General features: G+C 55.4%; 1 protein-coding gene across 1 annotated transcript; it reads left to right on the top strand.

Annotated features, from left to right (window-relative positions):
* The first annotated feature begins 6,531 nt into the window (after window positions 1-6,531).
* TUNAR (TCL1 upstream neural differentiation-associated RNA) lies at window positions 6,532-6,708 on the top strand. Its single transcript, XM_062181313.1, has one exon. The coding sequence runs from the start codon at window positions 6,565-6,567 to the stop codon at window positions 6,706-6,708; it is 144 nt and encodes a 47-aa protein (XP_062037297.1). The 5' UTR covers window positions 6,532-6,564.
* Window positions 6,709-14,682: the final 7,974 nt, after the last annotated feature.

The following is a 14,682-nucleotide window of genomic DNA, read 5'->3' as shown; positions in this document are numbered from 1 at the left end:
TCATTTATTAATTATTAGATATAATTATCTATTGAATAGATAACAAGTGTATATTTGGAAACAGAAAAGAACAAGGCACCCTAGAGGCGCTGCTGGCCGAGTCCCGACATCCTCCCCAGGCCCTTTCATGTCCCTGGCTTGGCGCTGTTTGCTCACCGTTCCTTGCAGCTTTATCCCGTTTAAATCCTAAACAACATCCTGTTAGGTTTCCCGTTCAAATGGGAACCCTTTCTGCGCTGTCTCACTCAGCCTTGCACCTGCAGTTCCTGTGGGTGGGCTGGCATCTCGGTCTTCCTCCCTGCTGCGTGTTCTGGGGTCAGAATATTCGACAGGAGATCCAGGCCGCCGCTGATGGCTGCTCCTGCTGCGGCCAGTGTCTCCCTGACGCCACCCCGGTGCTCACACTCAGCTGTGGTCAGGCTGGGTTTCCAGGCTCTGAGTGTGCTCAGTCTCACAAGGTCACAGCCTCCCGTTCCCGCAGAGGGGCAGCACCCACCGAGGGTCCCCGTTACTTGTGCAGCCACTGCCAGGGTCCGTTGGCTTTCTCCGAGTTTTCAGTTCTGCCGGATGACAGCTGTCTAGCGGTTGCTTCCTGGGCTCTGGTTTGCATTTCTCCTTTAGTGAAGTTTAGCTTCTTTATGGATGTACTCTTTCGAGAAGTGTCTGGACACGGCTTCTGCCCAGTTTTCTACTGGGCATGCAGCATTTCCTTGCTGATTTGATGCTAACATGATGGAGATGATACAAGTCATATATGTGATAAATGCCTTTGTATATCATGTATGTGTATATATCCAGATGTGTGGCTAAAGTCTTCAGTGTTTACAATCTTTTGAAATGTGTATTAAATTTGATATCATGGCATTTATTACTTTGCCTTATCATCTGAACTTTTACATCTTACTAAAAGCATTCTGTATCCTTCTCCACCTCAGAGTCACCAGTATGCCCGTGTCTGTTGTCTCATAAAGGTTTCTACCTTTCACCTTTCTGAAGTTGTTCATAATCCACCTGCATTGATGGGATCCTGGTTGGATTTCATTTATTTTTCCCAAAAGACACTCAGTTATCCCAGCATTGTTTATCAAAGACCCATGTCCTCCTGTTGGTTAATCATGGCCGTGTATGTATAGCTGTGTTTCTGTTCCTCCAGCCTATTCATCTAGGCTTATGTAATAATTCTTGATGTCTCGTAAGGCAGATCCCCCTACCTTGTTCTAACTTGGTAAATATCTTGTTTGCTGTTACTCCTTTACACTTTGATGTGCATTTTAGAATCTGATTGTTAAATATCATCGAGAGAAACCTTGTAGGAATATGGACTGGAACTACAGGAAGTCCATGGATGACTTTAGGAGCAATGATGTTTTTAGGATATTGACTCTTGCATTCCATGAACATGGTATATCTTTATTTTCCACGGAGGTCTGCCTTTATGTCTTTTAGTAATATTTTATAATCTTTTGTGGAAACATTTGACACATTTTTGTGATATGTACTTCTAAGCACACTTTACTTTGTAAATTTGTATTTATTTTCATTTTTTTTAATTAGAAAGGTAGAGAAATCTATCATCTACTGGTTCACTCCCCACTGCAACGGCTGGGACTGGACCAGGCTGAAGCCAGGAGCCTAGAACTCAATTTGGGTCTCCCTTGTGGGTGGCAAGGACCCAACAACTTGAGCCATCACCCACTGCACACAGGGTGAGTGCACATCACCAGAAAGCTGGGATTGGGAGCCGAGTCCATACATAGACCCAGGCCCTCTGATACGGGATTCAGGGCTCCCAAGTAGTATCTTAACCACTGCACCAAATGCCCACCCTCTAGACACTTTATATTTCAGGGACCATTGCAAATGCTAGTTTTTTTAAAAATTAGCATCTTTATTGAGATATAATTCACAAGTCACAAAATCCTCCTATTTAAAACGTACAGTTCAGTGTTTATATAGTTACAGATTCACAGCACTGTACACTCACAACCAAAAATCTAAATGTAGAACATTTTAATCACCCCAGAAAGGAAACAGCTTTCCCATTTGCAGTCGCTGCCCCTTTCCCCGTCCGCCCAGGAGTGAGTGAGTAAGTGAGCGGGTGATTAATGCATTTGTACCGTGGTAGCAAGCTTCACGTTGGACATTGCTGCGCCCGGCCTTTGCTCCAGGTTTAGTTTTGGTTTGGTTTTCGCCTCCGGTCTCTACCCTTGCCCACGTTTCCAGGCTCCTTTCCCAATCTCTCTGTCTCTTCCTCCTCTACACTCAGCCCAGACAAGTGTCTGCAGCAGAACCAGTGCCCCAGCCCTGTGTGTGCCACCCAGACCTCGGTCACTGCCGGGAGTCCAGCCACCCTCCCCACGTGGTGTCTATGAGCCACCCCACTTATTAGTGAACTTCTGGGCTGCAGCTCCTCTGTAGGCTTTGGTCTGCTGCGGGAGCCTCAGAAAGTAAACACAGCCCACGTGATTGTCCCCCTCGGCTCCCTCCGGACTCCCAGATGTCTGGGTTAACCCAGGCAAGAGGCTAAATTAAGCCTCGAATCCAGGCGGCCTCCATGACAGGCACTTCGCTGTGCTTGAGTGACCGTGATGATGGGTTGTGGTTATAAGGGCAGCACTAATGGCGTCTCTTTAGGCCGACCTTGGCCATGTACTCCCTGCCCTGCAGAGATGGGGAGAGGCCAGATCCCTGCACAGCAGCTTCCCATTCATTCAGCACGGCTTCCCCGAGTGCCTGCCGTGTGCCCGGCCCCGAGGGTGGAGGTGGGGCCCCAGAAGCTCCCCGACTCAGGGCTCAGGGCTGTCTAAGCAGACGGACAGTAGACAAGGGATTCCACGGAGCTTGGCCAGGTACCTGTCCTCCCACGGCAGTAAAGGGACAGGCTTTCACAGGTACATGGCTTTGTGCCAACTCTGGGCTTGGCATCACCAAAGTAAAAGGGGAGGAGGAGTGGCCACGCAGCCCTTAGGAGCAAGCAGACAGACTGGACAGCATTGCAAAACTGGGGGCGAGCTGCTAAAGCCGTGCGTGTGCACACGTGACCCCGGCACTTGTCTCCTGGGCGTATGTAGGCACTGGAGCATTGCACACATAGGAATTTTACACCAAAAGAAAAACAATGACCTCCGGTGTAGCTGTGCGGACGGCAGTGTTCAAGGGGGAGAGCGATTTCTGTGGCTTCCTTTGAAATGCCCCAGAAAGGAGGCGGACGCCTAAGGGCTGGGCAGGGCCATGAGGAAGGAAGTGCAGATGTGAGCTCGCTCACGGTTTTTGCAGCTCTGTTGTGCAAGCGTCTCAGACGAAGCATCCGGGAAGGCACAGGTGTCCGCCGAAGACAGGGCGAGGGTGTTCCTAGCAGTGTCGTGATTGCAGCCCCAGATGCCCATCACGGGTAGAACATGCCGGGTGGGTGCCTGCTACAGTGGCTGTGATGGTACTCGGGACCCCCACATCCCATCTTGGAGAGCCTGGGTTCAAGTGCCAGCTCCACTTCTGATTCCAGGGTCCTGCGAGTGCCCGCACTGGGAGACAGCAGGTGGCGGCTCAAGCACGTGGGGCTGTGGAACATCCAGACTGGGTTCCAGGCTCTTCGCTTCCGCCTGCCCAAGCCCTGGCTGTTGGAGGCATCTGGGGTGTGAACCTGTGGATGGAAAAATCTCTCTGTCTTTCTGTCTCTGTGCCTTTCAACACAAATAACCCAATTTTTAAACTTAAAATAATGGTATTTAAAACCAGCAGACTAGATACTGCCCTCGTGAGTGTGTTGATGTGATGGCATACGGTTCACAAAGTGAGTGGATGAGCCGCAGCGGCACATGGCAATGTGGGCGAGTCTCACAACCATCGTTAGGGGAAAGCAGCGAGCCCTGGAAGACACCGCGCTGTGGGTTCCATTTATGTCAGATTCCAAAGCAGGCGAAGCCCATCCGTGGCTTTGGAAGTCATGTCATGGTTTTCTGGAGGGAGGGGGAGGGGAGAGTGACTGGCAGGGCACCGTGGGAGGGCCCTGAGGTGCCGGAAGGCTCCATGTCTTGTTCTTGGTTCCAAACAGGTACAAGCTATGAAGCTGTGTGAAGTTTGTGCAGTTTCCTGTATATTTATTACACAAGAGGACTTTTAAAAAGTTTTTTTTTTTTCAAGATTTATTTATTTGAAAGAGTCACAGAGAGACAAAGAGAGGTCTTACATCTGACTGTTCACTCCCCAAATGGCCACAATGGCAGGAGCTGAGCTGACCTGAAGCCAAGAGCCAGGAGCTTCTTCAAGGTCTTCCACGTGGGTGCAGGGGCCCAAGCACTTGGGGCATCTTCCACTGCCTTCCCAAGCCATAGCAAGGAGCTAGATCAGAAGTGGAGCAGCCGGGACTTGAACCGGCACCCATATGGGATACAGGTGGCAACTTTACCCACTACACCACAGAGCCAGACCTGAGGACTTTTAAAAGTTTGTGGAAGAGGGGATGGAAAGATCAGTTTATGACGTGCATTTTCTATGCACATTTTGAAGACGCATCGCATGGGAGTGTGGGGATTGGGGGAGAAGTAAGAAAGCCAGCAGACCCTACCGAGCCCTGGGAGTCAGAACCCACGCCCGTCGTTGCAGTAAACCAAAGTAGTGAAGGAAGTGAGACTTCTCTGGAGGACGCTTGCGTGTTCATGTGGGCACCCGCTCATGTCACGGTCGGTCCCCCGGTCCTCACTGCCGTGCCGTCTCCCCTTCACCCGGGTGCCTGCACCCTGCTCCAGCGCCCTCCCAGAAGCAAGGCCGCACAGCAGCCCCCCCTATTAACCCCCCCCCCCCCCCGCATTCCCAGCTGTGGTCTGAAGTGTGCGCTGAGCTACCCTGCCTTCATTCTTCCAAGCACAGAACGGGTGGGCAGCTTCGCGGTCAGCGGCTGGGACCTGGGGTGGAGACCAGCAAGCCTTGGGCTCTGCAGGGTGGGTCAGCAAGCAGGGCAGGCACCCGGGGCAGACAGCCTGAGGAGGACCTGGCTGAAGCTGGCAGTCTGAGCCAGCGTCCCGGCGGGAGGCGTCCTCATGCTGCCAAGATGGCAACCTTTTTGCTGTGGTCAACGCTCTCCACGACTTGGATGGTGTGCACCCGTGCTGGGTCGGCGGCCGCCTCCCCCATTCTGCCAGGTCAGCACCCTCGCAGCACCCTAGGAGCATACTGGTCAGGCGGACACCTGGGTTAGCGTTGGTCAGGTCAACGCACAGAGTTAGCCGACACACCCTGAAGCGGGCCAAGCCTCCTGGCTGTCAACGCAGCTCTGATGGAACCGGTGTAGCCGGGGGCCCTGTCCGGTCTGTATCATGTCCCAGCCTGGAGATAGGCTGCTGCACCACGCACACACGTCTCCAGTGTTTCCACAGTTGGCGTTAGTGACCGGTGGAAGGGGCTTCCATTGCCACCGTGGCTCCCAGGTGGCCATGTTAGCCATCTTAGAAAATAAAGTCATTTTACTGATGACAAAATACATCAGCCATACAACGTCGTAGCTGAAGCCCACGTCTGCAGCTGCTGGGATAACAGGTAAGAAGGAAGACCCAGGAAGCCACTGCCCAGCTCAACAGGTGGAGTGGGGCCAGCGTGTTTGAAAGCCATCAGGGCTCCTCCGTAGCGGCGGCCCACCCTGCTCGTGTCTGGGGGAAGCCGTCTCGTCGTCAAGTCCTGTTCTTTCTGAATATCAAAGTGCGCATCTCTAAAGCAAGATGTTCTTTGGTTTTGCCTGTTCTGAGCCTCTCTGAACTGAGCAGGCGTGCACACTCGGGCGATGTGCCTCTCCTCTGCACCAGGGGACTGGGGGCTTCGTGTGGTCACAGGTGCTGTCCCTCACTGCTTCCACTGTCCTGTGATGTTCCGTTGTGTGGCTCTGGCACTACAGGTCCACCTGCCCTTCTCTCGGTGCACAGCTGGGTAGCAGGTGAAGCTCAAAGGCATGTTCCTGTCCAAGTCCCCAGGGGTACAGAGGCAGGGCTTGGACCAGGGTGCATCCCTGGAAGAGCAGGTGCTATCTCCTCACTTCTCCATGCAGCACCAAGGGCTTTCCCGAGTAGCCATAGCCATGGACACCGCTGCTGGAGGTTATGAGAGCTTCCCGTGGTGCCGTCTCCCCTGCACCAGCCTCTCCGGCCTCAGGGAGTTACCTTCCCCGTGCCCCTGCCATGCTGGCGACTCAGAGCGACTCCCTGCCCCAGCCTTCCTGGACACACGGAACAGCACGCTGCTCGGGTGACGCGCGGCACACAAGTGTGTAAAATCCCTGCCACGTGGAGCCACTGCCATGCGGCTGGCTCAGGTCTGCACCCCGAGGTGGGTCATGCCAGCCCGGGCTTCCAGGTCCATCTCTTCATCCCAGTGTCAGACCACCCCCCAAATCCATCAGCCATGTTCTGTTGTTCCCCCATGGCCGAGAGTGCACGCGCGCTCCGTCTGGCTCCCCGGCGTGCGTCGCCAGCTGCTCTGCCTGGCCATAGCGAGGATGTTCATAAACGCTAATCTTGTTCTGCCTCTCCCTGCTTTCAGGTTAGTCTGGCGAGGAAGATAAAGACATTTGCAACCAAGATGGTGATCACGGGTGGCAGCGACGAAGACAGAGGCCAAGAGAGGGAGAGTAAAGAGGAGAGCGTCCTGGCGATGCTGGGGATCATCGGGACCATCCTGAACCTCATCGTGATCATCTTCGTCTACATATACACCACGCTCTGAGCGGCCCCCGCGGCCTCAGGATGGCCAGCAGACGGGAGCCCCGTGTGGCGCCGGGTCGGTGAGCTGACAGCACGCGTACCACCCGCTCAGATGCACCTTCGAACTTGACCAAAGGTCACCACACCGCAACCAGGTCTGCCGCCAGGAGCAGACACCAAAGCACAATGAATCCAACCAAACCCACTCGCACCACGAGGAACTCAGCATCTTTGGCAGCGGGCCTGGAAGACGGCGTGGAAGACGATGCCCAGCCTCCGACGCCGGCAGGGAGCCGAGGGCTGGAGATGCTCACCGACCCCGGCTGCTGACCAACACCCCGCCTTCGAAACGACACAATGAACCGGGCACGCGCGGCCCGGCCGTGGGTCCCCCCGGACAAGTGTCTCGTCGCAGCTCCACGGCCGGCTAGCGCAGAAGGCCACAGAGGCGGCCCTCCGACAGGCATCCCATTCATCAGAAGCGTCTAACTATTTGATACCAGGGAGAAAACTTATTTTTGTTTTTTTCATTGGCTTGACGTGTGTATCTGTTCCTATCAAGGTTTATAAATCTATATTTTTAATAAATGTGCTCTATTTTTTAGCATGAACCAAATATTCCGAGAGACGCTCCCAGGTCCGTAGAGCTCTCCTTGGCTTCATCTGCTTCGTCACACACTGAGTTGCTCAGCCGTTCTGCCCCTCTTGTCTCATCCTGAATTCTCTGTCTCTCCCTCTGTCCCCGCCTCCCGCCTCCGCCCATCCTTTGGAGGACGTTTCTCCTTAATACCAGCCCTGGGCGTGGCCTTGGTGCATGTTTTGAGATTGTCCATTGAGTGACTTTCTGTCGTTCTATCAGCGGTACGAGATGATCGCGGGCACGCAGACCTTCGACGCAGCCTCTCCCGAGGATTCCGCACGGACAAGGCGCTGGGCGCAGAGCAGCTGGAGCGGAACGGACTCCTGCGGAGGCAGAGGAGCCTGGCCGTCTGCAGGGCGGGTGCTGCGCGGTCTCAGCTCCTTCCCGGCAGCCCTCTGATGGCGTCCCTGTGGCCGATTTTGATTTGCATGGCCACGTGCCGTGAGCTATGGGGAGACCCCAGCAGGGCTCGGCCTCAGGTGCATAGTTCTTTCCATAGCAGATCACCGGGGATCCCCTTCCAGAGTTGCTGGGGTGTGAGTGACAAGCTGCTCGCCGTGAGAGCTCACGCTGGTTGAGCGGCGAGGACTGGTGGCTTTGCAAGGGCACCAGAAGGGGATTTAACGGCTGCCTTAAAGGGTGGCCGCTCCTCTTAAGGCCCCTGGTTTACACCCTGCCTGGCAGGGGCACTGCCCTGTTCTGAAATGGGCACTCGCCGGGCAGCAGCGCCTGGCCTGCCCGTGGGCGGGAGCAGCAGCAAGCGGCAGGTCCACGTGATGCGGGGGACATCTCTGCCCCAGCTCTCTCCCCTCCCCAAGCTCTGGCGTCTGAAGTGCCACCATTAGAGTCATTTCTTGGGCTCTGAGAAGGGACCAGGCTCTTTTTTTTAAAGCAAACGCCCCCAGGCATCTGGCTCTGCCCTTGACTCATTGGATGTCTTCCCTTCCCTGCCAGGGGAGGGCGCCGCGGTGTCTTCAGGGCACACCCTGTGCCGGGCGCTTCCCAAGTTCCTGAGGTCGTTGGGTCCTGTGTAACCCCGTGAGTGACGGGAGGGTGCAGAGAGGCCAGGACACCTCCCGAGGCCACGTGGCCGCTGGTGCGGTCAGGGTTCCAACCCCCACCTGTGTGATAGCTCCAGCCAAGGACGGGGACAAGGGGGAGTGAGAGGTGGGGAAGGCACTTGGGGGCCAGCATGCAAAGCCGATGCAGCTGCTGAAGCCCAGCTCTGCACCCCTCCTACCCCGCGCCCTCGTAAGAACAAACGGCCCTGGGAACTCCGCAGACACGGGCAGAACATCCTACGTGTGAGGACGCGGGCGAGAGGGGCTGGGGGGAAGCATGGGGGAGAACCGGGGGAGGTGTGCTTCTTCGGTGTGGTTCTGGAAAGCTGTATGAGAATCCCGCACAGGAAACAGCGTGAACAATAAAGGTGCGATGGAAAACACCACTCGGGCGTCTCCTCTTTTTTTTTTTTTTCCAACATTGTGGCATTTTAAAAAACATCAGTGCCATTCCTTTCCCTGCACATACTTCTTAAAAAAAAAAAAAAAGCGATTCCGTTCCACGGAATTCCATTGTGTTTGAGCCCCAATATGAATTTGAATTGTATTGAGGGGATTAGCTGCCTTTCCAGTCTTCTGAGCAGCTCCCCGGATGGTGCGTCTTGGTGTCCGGACCCACAGCCCGGGAACGCAAGGTTGCCAGGCAGCGGAGACAGGGACGCGGGCTGGGCAGACTCATAGCTTCCCTGTGTCTGCAGCCACCTTGAGGAGCTGCGGGAAGGGGAGGGAGGCTACCGCTGGGCACGGAGCCTCTGTCTCAGTGAGCCCCAAGCCTAGCCTAGACCTCGGGAGCTGCACCCAGGACTACACCAGGGCTGTGCTCATCTATGGAGGGGCGGGGGCGGCCGGAGGAGCACTTCCATCCACGGGTTATTCTCCAAACGCCAAAACCAGGAGCCTGGAACTCCAACCAGGTCCCCCCTATGGGTGGCAGGGATCCAGGTACTTGGGCCATCTTCCACTGTTTCCCAGACGTTGGAAACGGAGCAGCCAGGACACCAACCAGCTCTCCCCTGGGCTATGCCAGCATAGCAGGGCTGTACGTGTTACCCAGCTCACCTGTTGGGGTGCAGATGATCCCGTGCAATGTGTGCGCGATGAGGAAAAAGACTCCAAAAGGCATCTGGACCTGGCCAAGCTCGCACCGCGGGAGACCAGCACATCCCACACTCGCCAGCCGTCAGCGCTGTGCCTGGCCCTGGCTCTGGGTCGGAGCTCTGTGGGAGCCATCTGTTTAGTGGGGCCCCGCACCCGCCATGTTCCCTCCATCCTGCAGCGTCTTAGTCACAGCTCAGCTGGTGCAGGAAAGTGTGGCTGGATTGACACTTGTCACTTCTTCCCAGAAAAGCAACTCACAGAGCTCAGCTCCTAGCAGGGTGGGGGCGGGCATGCCACTGGCCAGGTCGCCTGGTGGTTTGGAGCTGCAGGGCATTTGTCTTCTGGCCGGAAACTGCCAGGGCTTGAGTCCCATCTCTGCCTCCTAGGGTCTTGGTGCCCGTGGGCAGCTCACACCACGTCTGTGAACCTCTGCTTTCCGTATCTGTAAAGGGGGAGGGGGGCAACCTCACAGCAGCTCCCTGGAAGAGCTTTGGGGAGACCGTGGCAGCCAGGCCCCCGGAAGCTGCTACATGATGACAACTGGGGACCTGCCGGCCATGTCCTACTAGCACTTTTACAATCATATCTGGTGTGTGGGTCCCCAGATCCCAGCCGGCGGGCTTTCCACATACTGCTGTAGAAAGTGCAGTATAGCCGCCGGTGCCGTGGCTCAATAGGTCAGTCCTCCGCCTGCGGCGCCAGCACTCCGGGTTCTAGTCCCAGTCGGGGCATCCCGGTTGCCCCTCTTCCAGGCCAGCTCTCTGCTGTGGCCTGGGAGTGCAGTGGAGGATGGCCCAAGTGCTTGGGCCCTGCACCCCATGGGAGACCAGGGGAAGCACCTGGCTCCTGCCATCAGATCAGCGCGGTGCGCCGGCCACAGAGGCCATTGGGGGGTGAACCAACGGCAAAGGAAGACCTTTATCTCTGTCTGTCTCTCACTGTCCAGTCTGCCTGTCAAGAAAAAAAAAAAAAACAAAGAAAGTGCAGTACGGCAGGGTGAACTGTCCTGGCCGAAGCCCGGGGCGCTGTGCGGCAGGAATCAGACCTGGGCTCCAGGTGCTGCCCCCTTCCACCCTTGTAGCCAGAGCAAGATGCAAAGTTCAAGGAAGGAGCACCCCAGGGCCTGGGGGTCCCTGGAGGGGGAGAATTCCTGAAGGACTTTAAGTTCAATGTGAGAGACGCTGGGGTCGCGGAGGCCTGCTGACTCTGCAGGATGTGCTGTGGCAGCCCAGGAAGACTTCCTGAGACTTTGTCTTTTTGTTTCAACCAATGAGGCAGCCGAGACCCAACTGGACCAAGTCCCATAGTCACTCGCACAGCGTGGGGGTCCGGGGTAGTAAGTTTATAGATTTTTTTAATTTTTTTTTTTAATTTTTTTTTTATTTTTGACAGGCAGAGTGGACAGTGAGAGAGAGAGAGACAGAGAGAAAGGTCTTCCTTTGCCGTTGGTTCACCCTCTAATGGCCGCCGCGGTAGTGCGCTGCGGCCGGCGCACCGCGCTGTTCCGATGGCAGGAGCCAGGTGCTTCTCCTGGTCTCCCATGGGGTGCAGGGCCCAAGGACTTGGGCCATCCTCCACTGCACTCCCTGGCCACAGCAGAGGGCTGGCCTGGAAGAGGGGCAACCGGGACAGGATCGGTGCCCCAACCGGGACTAGAACCCGGTGTGCCGGCGCCGCAAGGCGGAGGATTAGCCTGTTGAGCCACGGCGCCGGCCAGTTTATAGATTTTTTAAGTGGTTCTGTTACTGGGGAGGGGGCTGGACCCAAGGCTCTTCCCATTACCGGGGTCTCTGTGATGTCGGAGCAAGAATCCCCCCAGCTTATTCTTAGGAATGTGGCACTGTTGCCCCAGGGAGCACAGCTTGGGGGTCTCTTGGCTTAGCTCCATCAGACAAGCGTGTGGCCAGCTGGCACAGCACCCTCATGTGCAGCAAGGGGGATGGGGAGGGCTGTGACACCAGCCACAGAAGGGGGGAATTTTTTTTTAAAGATTTTATTTTGGGAGGGGGAAGCCATTGTAACCCATAAGTTGTACTTTGGAAATTTATATTCATTAAATAAAAGTTTAATTAAAAAATAAAAAAATAAAAAAAATATGTTATTTATTTATTTGAGAGGTAGAGTTACAGACAGTGAGAGGGAGAGACAGAGAGAAAGGTCTTCCATCTGCTGGTTCACCCCCCAAATGGCTGCAACGGCCTGGAGCTGCGCTGATCCGAAGTCAGGAGCCAGGTGCTTCTTACCAGTCTCCCATTTGGGTGCAGGGGCCCAAGGACTTGGGCCATCTTCTACTGCTTTCCCAGGCCATAGCAGAGAGCTGGATCGGAAGAGGAGCAGCCAGCCAGGACCAGAACCGGTGCCCATAAGGGATGCGGGCACCACAGGCGGAGGATTAACCTACTGCACCATGGCGCCGGCCCCAGAAAGGGGAAATTGACCCTGTGACTCAGTCCCGCTGTCTGATCCTTACCTGTTCTCATGACTCACACAGGAAAGAATTGCAATTGTTTATGATTGTAAATGATTTTTAAAATTAAGATCATCCCTAGATCACAGCACCCAGAAGCCATCACTGTTAACTTTAAAATGTATATAGAACAGGTGGTCTGTGTATCTGGTGAGACCATCTTCCTCAAAATTTTTGAATTCCTTTGCCTTCCCATGGGCGCCCTCTAGTCCACTGCCCCCAAGCCTTGACGTCTCAGGTTGGACAGCATTTGCCCATGTCTGTTACTTGTGGGTTCACTCACATTCTAGGTGGCCTCCTTGAATGGACATCTAACATCTCTGGGAAATCATCTGGTAGATCAAATGTAATCATTTACGTAATTGGTGGCATGCTGTGAACGGCACTCCCAGACGCTAATTCCTTAGCTTTCATTAGCGTGCTTCTCTGTCAGTGAGTCTGTTTGGGCAGCCCCCTGCCACGCTGTGTGGGGCACTGTCTTTTGGCTGCACTATCACCGGCGTGGGCGTCTCTCACTGCTGGACTGTGAGGTTCTGGATGGTGTTTTGCTATGACCCACTCAACCCCACCAAGCACTGCCCTTGCCTTGCCCTAGAGCGCTCTTAGGTGGGGGTCCTTCCCAGCCTCGCTGAAGATAGGTCTACACTGATGGTCAGGACCACCTGGGTGTGTCTTAGTGCCACCTGTCCTCGGGCCTCCCTCCGGGTCTCTGCTGGTAGTCCCAGAGTGTGGTCTCACGGGGGTCTTTTTAATGAGTCTCCTGACTGATCAAGCAAATTTGGAGACATAAACTCAGGTAGGGCCCAGAATGACCACCTGGGCTAGGATCCTGATCCTGAGATCTGGGACATGGGTGGGTGCACTGAGCCCGGACAGAGCATCCCAAGACAAGGTGATAGTGCACCTGGCACCCGGGCTGTCCTTCAGGTTAAATGGGACTGGGTGGGGCGCTCCCAGCAGAATCAGGTGTGCTGCTGTTGGTTGGTGTCCCTGTGTGCATCACAGACTGGCGGCGGCACAGGAGCCCTTGAGTCCGCTCTGCCATGAAAGGCCGAAGACACAGACGGATCCACTGTGCACCAGCCACAAAAGACACAGACGGATCCACTGTGCTCCAGCCACAACAGACACAGACGGATCCACTGTGCTCCAGCCACAAATCAAAGGTGCCCTGAATGTCTGGGCCCCATCCAGGGAGAGGGGACGCAGACACTTGCTTACAAGGGTGCACGTTCCAGGATAAACTGTTGTAGGTTCCCCCGGAGTCTGTGTGTGGTCGGCTCACCTGACTTCGTGGTCGGTCCCCAGTCCACCCACATTCACTGTTCTGAGAACAGAAGCCGGGCAACCCGCCACAAGGCGTGTCCTGCCCGTGGTTGTCATTTCCGGCCACCTCCTGGCTGCGGTCCCAGCCTGTGAGGTCACTCCCTGCTGGAGGCCGGCCACGGTCTTCCTTTGGTAACTCTTTATTGCGGTTCAAAGAGCCCACTTTGGTGTTTCAGCTCTGAAGACCGCTGGACAGCTTTGGGCTCTGAAGTTCTGAGCAGGCCTCCTGTGAACTCAGTTCCAAGGGTTTCTCTGGGGTTGATGTTGGTGCAGCCACTGCAGCTGGGCGACAGTTCTGGCCTATCCCATTTCCCTCCAGCAAACGCTGGGCGAGTCCATCGCCTGTGGGCATTTGTGCCACAAGCGAATGCTGAAAGCCCATGTTTCACTCCTCACCAAGGCCGCTGCTCTCTTGTGCTGTGGGCCAGGAAGCCATCCCAGGATGAAGATGAGATGCAGCACCGGAGATTCGGGTCCCAGCCATGCTGGTTGTTGGGCGTAGGCCTTGGCCCTCCCCGCAGTGTCTGAACCTCACTGTCTTGGGGGTGTGATGGTGCTGGTCTCAGGAGTGCGCTTTGCATTGTTGAGTCCTGTTGGGAGCTGCACAGGTGTGCTGCTGGTAGTTGTCAATCACAGATAGATACACGTGTGTGCGTTGTTTAATTCCTAGCTGTCAATCACAGATAGATACACGCGTGTGTGTTGTTTAATTCCTAGCTGTCAATCACAGATAGATACACGCGTGTGTGTTGTTTAATTCCCTCCCTAACTAATAACGGTAAAGGCATACGATTCAGAGGTGACAATGTGTCCAAATTCTCTGCTCTCGACACTCAGCAGTGTCTTCCCTGAGATGGTGGCAGAGGTCTGCATAACTGGAAACCTAAATATCGGGCACGTGGAGGTAGCTGCGTCTTGAGACGGAACACGAGGAGGGCACCAGCGGTGTCTGCCCGGGTGCTCTGCCTGCCAGCCACAAAGAGAAGAAAAACATCTGTCAGGAGGGCGAAGCGGCGTGTGTGGTGTGATGGGAACAGCTTAACGTCTTCTGCACGGACAGGCCTTGCCCCGCTGCTGGTGAGGCCCAGGAGAATCTCCGTGGAGCGTGTGGATCAGAACGGCGGGCATCTGGCCATTGCAGGCGGGAGCCGGCCACTTCCTTCTTGAGCTCCCAGACCAGGGGTCACACCCTCTGTGCTGCCTTGTTCCTTTGCAGAAGACAGAGCGTGGGCTCCTGGAAGGGTTCACCACGTGCCCTGGGTCTCTGCCCCTGTAGGGATGAACCACAGCTGTGCAAACACTGCAGACCAGGACAGAGCTGGGCACAGTTCCCAGCTCTTCAGAGGACAACGTTACCCTGATGGCAAGGTCACAGCCTGAGTCCGTGGACCGACGGCTCCTGTG

This window comes from Lepus europaeus, chromosome 22, assembly GCF_033115175.1.
Source record: "Lepus europaeus isolate LE1 chromosome 22, mLepTim1.pri, whole genome shotgun sequence".
NCBI classification, from domain to species: Eukaryota; Metazoa; Chordata; class Mammalia; order Lagomorpha; family Leporidae; genus Lepus; species Lepus europaeus.
This window is presented reverse-complemented; position numbering and strand designations above follow the sequence as displayed.

Excerpts from the sequence above, each read along its gene's own strand:
- TUNAR (XM_062181313.1), top strand. The coding sequence starts at position 6,565 with ATGGTGATCACGGGTGGCAGCGACGAAGACAGAGGCCAAGAGAGGGAG.